At 37.5% G+C, this 9,102-nt stretch overlaps 2 protein-coding genes across 2 annotated transcripts in view; one reads left to right on the top strand and one right to left on the bottom strand.

Annotated features, from left to right (window-relative positions):
- Positions 1-9,102, bottom strand: part of LOC139149487 (cytidine and dCMP deaminase domain-containing protein 1-like) — a 696,744-nt gene that overhangs the window by 537,042 nt on the left and 150,600 nt on the right. The window lies entirely within an intron of this gene.
- On the top strand, positions 53-8,998 carry LOC139149474 (uncharacterized). The gene is made up of 7 exons (XM_070721248.1): positions 53-172; positions 3,445-3,669; positions 5,943-6,113; positions 6,503-6,625; positions 7,296-7,499; positions 7,859-7,941; positions 8,490-8,998. The coding sequence occupies exons 2-5, from the start codon at positions 3,511-3,513 to the stop codon at positions 7,440-7,442; spliced, it is 600 nt and encodes a 199-aa protein (XP_070577349.1). The 5' UTR covers positions 53-172; positions 3,445-3,510; the 3' UTR covers positions 7,443-7,499; positions 7,859-7,941; positions 8,490-8,998.

The raw sequence follows: 9,102 nt of genomic DNA on the forward strand, positions 1-9,102 counted from the left end.
CAGTGATCTCTGATACAATAATGATTACGACGGGAAGAAATTTGATATTTTGGGCTGAGGCTGCATGACTTACCTTTAACCTGCCATCTATATCACCTGATTCACCTTGGGCGGGTAATATGAGATTCTGCACACAGAGCTCACAAAATGCAACAGAGGAAGAGCATGCAAGGTAGTTTTAATATTTGTGATGTTGTAATGAAACATTTTCAAACATTTGATGCAAAATTCGCTCTCTGCAATATTCATTTAAATGCTGCGAACAGGCTCTTCCAGTGTATAAAGTTTCTATGGCGTAGCTGGCGGTCCCGGGCCGGTCCTACTTACTGCCCGTCACTGCCCGTCAGGAAATTAACCTTCCAATTACTGTAATCTGTCGATATATCAATACCAAAGACCACTTATATAATAGAAAGCTACAAAATAAGAGTCGTTTTACTCCGAATGCCCGAGTCCTATCTCAGAACTAACGTGAATATTGGAGCACAGGCGCTTGGCACATTGCTGGGATAATAATCGTATTTAATATGTAGAATGTCTATATACGACTTGATTATCCAATAAAAGAATCACCGTACGTGATATTAGTGTAGGCCTATAGGCCTACATGTTGACTGGCATTATATCTATGGCTGCCTGGCTCTGGCCCGGCGAACGCACTGCATAATCATCAATGTGTAGAATGTCTACATGACTTGATAATTATTTAATAAAGAATAACGGTACGTGATATTACTGTACATATCGGCTAGCTTAACCGAGCAGCTGTAGAGCTATGCAGGGCTTGGACCCGGCTTGGGCCCGTTGTCCACTGCTGCACAGACAGGAACTCAAGGTGAGAAAGCTTTTCACCACCCAATTTCATAAATCAGCGAAATTCACGAACTCTGAGCGTTTCCGGTGATAAAAAACTGGTCAACGGTCAGATGGTTGCATAAACTATCGATCGACTGGCCTCTTTTGCCTAAAATCATACCTTACCCTATGCTACTGGCGTGAAATCGTCCTGAAATCGGCTGGGCACACCAACCCAGCGCCGGCCATTTTGAATCAGCTGCATGCAATGTACGCGTCTGCATACAACCCTTGGCAGATGACGTATTGTTTTTTAATTGCTCTTCTCTCATTGGACGCGTACATTGCATGCAGCTGATTCAAAATGCAACCATCTGACCGTTGACCAGTTTTTATCACCGGAAACGCTCAGAGTTCGTGAATTTCGCTGATTTATGAAATCGGGTGGTGAAAAGCTTTCTCACCTTGAGTTCCTGTCTGTGCAGCAGTGGACAACGGGCCCAAGCCGGGTCCAAGCCCTGCAGAGCTCTACAGCTGCTCGGTTAAGCTAGCCGACATGTACAGTAAATATCACGTACCGTTATTCTTTTAAATAATCAAGTCATGTAGACATTCTACACATTGATGATTATGCAGTGCGTTCGCCGGGCCAGAGCCAGGCAGCCATAGGTATAATGCCAGTCAACATGTAGGCCTACAGGCCTACACTAATATCACGTACGGTGATTCTTTATTGAATAATCAAGTCGTATATAGACATTCTACATATTAAATACGATTATTATCCCAGCAATGTGCCAAGCGCCTATGTATTGGAGCGCTATTAAAGTTCTCTACTCAACGGGCAGTGGTGATAGGCAGTGTTCGGACATCGATTACGATCAGCGTTGCCACTCGTTCGCAAATCAACATTTTCTGGATCTTGGAATATTATTTCGTTCGTTTTTACAAAGAGTAGTGGTCTTGGTATTGAGATATCAACTGATTACAGTCGTTGAAAGGTAAATTTCCCGACGGCAGTGACGGGCAATGGTCGGACGTCGACGGGCAGTATGTATGGCCAATGCCTTGGTGATGCATGTACGATCACACGATTAGCGTTGCTACTCGTTCGAAAATCAACATTTTTCGGATCTTGGAATATTATTTCGTTCGTTTTTACAAAGAGTAGTGGTCTTTGGTATTGAAATATCGACTGATTACAGTAATTGGAAGGCTAATTTCCTGACGGGCAGTGACGGGCAGTGACGGGCAGTGACGGGCAGTAATTAGTAGGACCCGTCCGGGCTGGCGGTGTAGTGTTGTTCTTGTTGAATGTTGACAGCAGAGCTGTAAATGATCTGGTTGTTGTATATGTTTATGTCAATGCTGCAATTTGCAAATGAAATTGAAGAATTCTACCTTTTTATCGCAATTGTTGTCGTTTTATGCAAATACATTCGGGAACACCCATGATAATTTGGCTTCCATGGCACATACGTCATGCAAGGATGTACAACAGTTTAATAGTGCGTATATACGGTATAGCGCCTCCATGGTACAGTCAAGCAGGTACATTTAAGAAGGGACCTTCCTACCTTCTTGGTACTAGAATTGAGTTACTGTAATATACAACATATATTTCTTCCTTAATTCACTACACAATGAAGAAATGTAACATTCAGTCTGATACTCAATACCTCAGATAGTGCTGGAAGCAATGAAAGCCAAATTATTATAGCATTTCTTTAGAATATATGTATTTGAAATGGCAACATCAACAACAACAAATAAAAACAACCAGATCACAAAGTTCTCTGTGCTTCAACATGTTGCATACCACTCCCTTGATCTTGTTTACAGGGGAGTAGCATTTCCAAACAGCTACACAACGGTTGGAATAGTAGTATGGTATTATGGATCGTAGAATAGGGCCGTTCAGAATTGATGTCATTGCTCTCACATCATTATGCAAAAATAAACATTTGTCTGCAATTTTAGATTACGCTTTCGAAACTAAAGTATGCAAGAGTGACAAAAACAAACTTTTCTAGCTCCAAAAGCTTTCAAGTGAGCCCCCGCAAGTGATAGATCAGAAGGGTGTTGGATAAAATTTGGCAGTCCAAATATGTCCCTGAGGCACATTCTACCTTGATCAAGCCAATACTTGTCCAAGTTATAGAGCACCAAACATAATATAGGAAGCCCTACTGTACAGTACGTAGAGAAAAAATAATCTATTTGTGATTGTAGCTGGCTTATAGTGGTACGACAGTGTATGCTCAGTGATTGACTGTTGGAAAAAGTGTATGGTTGTAATCAGTAATATAATCATGAATATCCTGTTCATTGCTTTTTGCTTTAGTTTGTTTCCATTTACAACTTATGATACTACCAACCTGCAACAACCAGGGGCATTGCATTTTACTGGACATTCAATCCTTTCTTTCTATATGAATTTTAATTTTCTTTATCTGTAGGCAGACATAGAACCTATATACATACATACATACATACATACATACATACATACATACATACATACATATACATACATACATACATACACTTACATACATACATGCATGCATACATGCATGCATACATACATACATACATACAATGTGATTATGAATTGATTTCTAATCAGATTTTGTGACAACTCCACAGTTTTGCAAGACAAGTTCTGCAGTCAAGAGATGTAGATAAAGATGACCTTATTCATATCTTGCACTAATGTCTGAAATACAAGTAAGACAGCGTACAGAAGAATGGTTTGAATTGCGGCAGTGTGTACAACTCACGGCATCTAAGTTTGGTGAGGCTTTGGGTGTTGGCAGAGGAAAACCCTATGACTTTTTCCTGTCACTATTGTCTGACTGCACATCCTCTGAGGTAAAAAATACGTGATCAATACTGAAATTAAGTATCTTATGTTTAAAATTCAATAACTAGTTTAGTCTGCACAGATTTCATTAGTACTGTGTAAATATTGAGATTGTTCTCAGTGTTTTTGCTAAGGCTCTTGAATGTTGGTAAATGATTTGGGAACCAAGGTGACATTTCTGTTGTCCCTAAATCTGACTGCATTGATATACCAAGGGGAACCCCGGTAACATTTACTGGTTCATAGCTCTGGTATTATCAACAGGTATAATCTATTATAGATGCTTATATATATATATATATATATATATATATATATATATATATATATATATATATATATATATATATATATATATATATATATATATATATATATAATATATTATAGTCTATATAATAATATATATATATATATATATATATATATTATATATATATATATATATATATATATATATATATATATATATACAGTGTTCTCCCCAGGATTTTTTAGAAGAGGGCGAAGACGTGGTGCGAAGCACCACAAGCGACCGCGTCAGCGGTCGCGGGGGAGGTCAGGAGGGGGGTGTCCCCCCTCCTGCCGTTGGAGCTTTTGAAAAACAGCGATTAAAATGGTGTCATTTGGTGGCACTTGGGAGTATTTTTTCAGATTTTTTTCGTATAAAAAACTCAAAGGAAAGGAGATCTGAGACAGTGTACCATAACTTTTATTACAGTTCACTGATTTCAATTATGAAGATATCATTTTTTGAAAACGAAAACGTAGCGAGAGACATACATTTATTCATCGATGTCAAAATTATCACCATAACACTCAGGTTTGGGGAGCATTTTTTCAGATTTTTTTCGTACAAAAAACTCAAAGGAAAAGAGATCTGAAACAGTGTTCCATAACTTTATTACAAACGAAAACATAGCGAGTCTAGAGACATACATTTATTCATCGATGGCAAAATTATCACCATAACACTCACGTGTTCTCATCCTGATACAAGTCCGACCGAGCCTAAAATTAGGTTGTTTTGCTTTTGGAAGGAATACACAAACGAAATTCTAACCTCCTATAAAAACTTCAGTGTACTCTGCTGTCCTTGGTTACCCTCAAGCTCCTTGCCATGTTTACTCAGCTAAGTCGGTTACCTAATGCACGGTCCCTATGGAGGGACCGTGGCTAACGTAACGTTACGGACTGAGAGCCATGCAATATATGGCTGCCTTCGATGAGTTGCACATGGGCTTATGATCTCGGATGACATCACAAACTCGCGAGATTTGCAAGATCGATGAGAATTACGTTTGCAGTCTGCAGGATCGACGCTCACGCTCGCATTTTGCTTGTAAATCACTGTCAACTTTTTTTTCCCCGTACATTTTATTGTTTTATTTTTCAAAAAAATAAATCTTTTTCATTTCTGGCAAGGGGGCGCTCGGAATTTACAAGAGGGCGCCACGCCCCTGTTACCTTATTCAGGGAGAACACTGTATATATATATATATATATATATATAATATATATATATATATATATATATATATATATATATATATATATAATATATATATAATATATATATATATATATAGTTACTGGATATACCCCTGGTATACAAACCAATTATAGCAATCATACCAGGAATAGTGCACATTTTTCCCAGGCACCTAAGCCAACGCCGTGTGAAAAAATACAATGATTTATTAATCCTGATCACAACAACAGTTTTAAGGCAGTTATTCTGTTGAGCTGACATGTACTTGAAGACTGACAGCCTTTGACCTCCTGTTATCCAATAGTGGATATCTTCTTGTGGCACTTTTAAATTTTACAAGGACATACGTGGGACTCACACTCAAAACAAGAGACCTGTTGCCTCATTTTCTTTGGTTGTCTTCAACCTTCCTAGAGTACAGAAGTAGTGTGCTGTGCTTCTTTATAACACCTACTACACCCACCAATACTTGTTGTTGTCCATAAAATTTCTTATTTTAAAGTCAAAATCAATAAACAGACAGCCAAAGTTGATTTAAAAATTGATCAGAAATTTCGTTGGAAATCTTTTGAGTTTACCTTCAAGAAATAGCAAAGAATTGATCAGTGCCTACGGTGTGAACTACATGTGATGCATGATCAAGTTTATACGGAAAAACTTCATCATTTGTAGGTCTTTCTTGGATCTTGCTTTTGAGTGGCAGTCATGAAATTTGTAGATAGATGCATCTAAAAGACAGGAAAATAAGAGAGTCAATAACATAACAGTGCTTTCTTCATTCTTCTGCAGAGTGGAACTGGTTATGACAATCATTACACAAAACATGGCAATGAAATGGAACCTATCCTAAATGAAGCATACCAGTTACTGACAGGAAACACGACCCAGGAATCAGGATTTTGGCTGCCGAGTGACAGTTCCAACTTGTCAGGGCTTGTTGGAGCTTCACCAGATGCAAAGGTACAAGACTAGTGGCTAGACCATATTATATGTCAGACCAGCTCCAGAAATCAAGAAACTTGCTTTATAGGATATCTATACTCATGTTAAATACACTTCTGTTTATACAATTGTGGTAGCTAAAGTCAATTTATCTAATGAATAAGTTGACTTATGAACTTTGGCATCCAAAAACAGAATTTTGCTTGCATTTTTCAAATGAAAGTTTATCATATAAAGAATATGTAATCTGTGACCGTTGTCAAACAGTCTGAGAAACTTAACTCAAACTCAATTAATTTCTAACACAAAGCAAATACTTTTGCTCTTTGTATGTACAAAACTGCATTGAAGAATGGCACAAAGTGATGCTTTGACATTGAAATTTGTATTCCTTTTTGTGTTCATAGGTACTGAACAAAACTTTATCAGAACCAGTTGGCCTTGTTGAATATAAAGCACCTGTGCACAGAATGTATGATTTGACAAAGAAACACACACACAATGGAATCCCAAGAAATTATATGGCCCAGGTATGAGCCTGTGATTTTTAAAACTTCTATTCTGCTGTGGAATTGGCTTGAAGTTGATAATATATAGAACTGATTATTGGTCAATGTATTTTTGGAGGAGTATCATCACCATGGTCATCTTGACATTGGAAATTGTACGGTGGTCATGTTTACATTGAAAATTCACATAATGTACCCTGCATTTGTGCAATTTTGATTTGAATAAATACAGGTAGGTTGCAGAGTCTTGAGCCTATTGTCATATGCCTTGAGATTGGCGATGCTGAACATTACAATGTTACCTTTTGCAACAATGTGTAAAAGTCATATAATGAGTGCTTTGGATGCCATTGTCAAATCTTGTTGAGTAAACTTGATATTCATTTTTATAATAATATAATATAATATAATATAATATAATATAATATAATATAATATAATATAATGTAATATAATATAATATAATGTAATGTAATATATAACTTATTATTGAGCGAGGATGCAGCTCCAATTACTTTACATCTTAATTTAAAATGGGATCATAGCCAGTGATGAGAAATGATATGGACAGTATAGAAACTAAACTTCTTATGTCAATACAAACCAATATCAGAATATCACCTAATGACAGTAGACTTGGAATACATCATTGCTTCTATCGTAATCTTTTTCTCAATATATTGCCCACCAGATGCAGGGTCAAATGCTCATCTGTAATCTTCCTTGGTGTGACTTCATGGCCACATGCTGCCAGACCAAAGACATCAGACTGCTGCGAGTATATGCACAGCCCGAGTACATGCTTCATATGTCATCAAAGCTTCATGACTTCTGTTGACACTCAGAGAGGCCAGACGGCTGAAATCTGAAGGCCAGACTTTTGCAGACTTTCCAGGTATATTTCAAATAGTATTCTTTGACATGAAGTTGTGTGTGCAGCACTATTATCCTACAGTTTGTACAGGCTTTCTCAGAATGAGCTTATCCACTGCTCTGACATCTGGGACTGCTGTATATTTTACATGGACCCATTTACTTTGTCCGATGAACTTTCATGAACCGAATGCACTTTCATAATAATGAATGGTGTGTTGGACTAGTGAACTACAGAACTTGATTTGCCTGCTGCTATAATATAATTTTCACGTTCAATATTGAAGTGACATCCTTTGGCTGGGAGGATCATAACTTTTCTGTTTTGACTATGTTTGCCTTGATGCATTTTCATAAGGATTCTTGCCCATTTATGCCCAGGTGCTGCAAACTTAAAATCACTGCCCCTTGCCGATAGCTACCTACCAGGAGAAGATGCAATAGTTATGGAAAATCTGCTCCAGGTATGTAATTGGTGATGCAGGGGTAAGAACCACTGTATGTGTGTGTGATGGTAGGCGTAAACAGCTAATCAGATTGACCGGGTTTCTCACTGTCAATTCGTGCACAGAAAAGTGAGTGTTGCTTGTAGGCATGCTATGTAGTGATGTTGCATGAGGAGTTTAGTTGCTTTAGTAAACTACATATTTGCAAAGCGTGCTACATCACAAAATTTGACGAGAGTTAAATCACATTAACTGAGGTCATCAATCCCTTTACTGTACTCTGTACAGTATGCCTGTACATACGGTACCTCAGACAACCATCACATTTCCGCATTGTACTTTATTAGAAAAGGCCCCTGGTACCCTTTCCTTTTTTACACTGTGTGTATTTGTGTGTATTGCAATAATGTTACTGTGACACAGTCACCCAGAATGATTGCTTAGTTCACAGTCCCTCCTTGAGTTGAGGGACTGTGCTTGGTTTTATCCTCACCATTGAACTGTGAGTATGACAATATCTGTCTCTTCTAACATCCCTTGGGCTTTTTGTTTGTATTACTTTGCAGACCGACTCTAAAGGAAGATTTTGTTCCCTGGCAAACTTCTGGATGGATTATGATTTTCTCATGGGAAACCCATCCTCTTCTGGCCATTCCGAAGTGGGAATAGACTATCAAAGCAAATTGAACAATATAGATAAAGAAATCTTCTCACGTCAAGAAGGATACCAATGCTTAAATTGACATTAAGTTTTTTTATGTTGATACACTTTTAGAAGGAAAAATAATTAATGTAAATAAAATTTTGGCTTTTTCGATCCACTGTTATTTTTCAAATGGTGTCTGTGACACCCGATACATTGCAAAAGTTTTCTAGTGTTTACACACAAAGGCATCCATAGATGCTAGCTATCAGTAATAGCAATTAATTTGGGCAACATGATATGTGTTTGCTTTCTTGAAGTTTACATAGAAAATTGAGATACTGTGGCCAGTTGCAGAAAGATGGTACTATAACCTTGTGCTGAGAATCTTAAAAACTACAACAATTTAATGAGATAGATTAACCATCTGAATTCAGTCAAAACATGTTAATTGTATTTTATTCGGGTAGGTAGAACATGCCTCAGGGACAGATATTTAAATTTTCAAATGTTATCAATACTTTTCTAGTCTACCA

This window comes from Ptychodera flava, chromosome 14 (assembly GCF_041260155.1).
Source record: "Ptychodera flava strain L36383 chromosome 14, AS_Pfla_20210202, whole genome shotgun sequence".
In the NCBI taxonomy this organism is placed as follows: domain Eukaryota; kingdom Metazoa; phylum Hemichordata; class Enteropneusta; family Ptychoderidae; genus Ptychodera; species Ptychodera flava.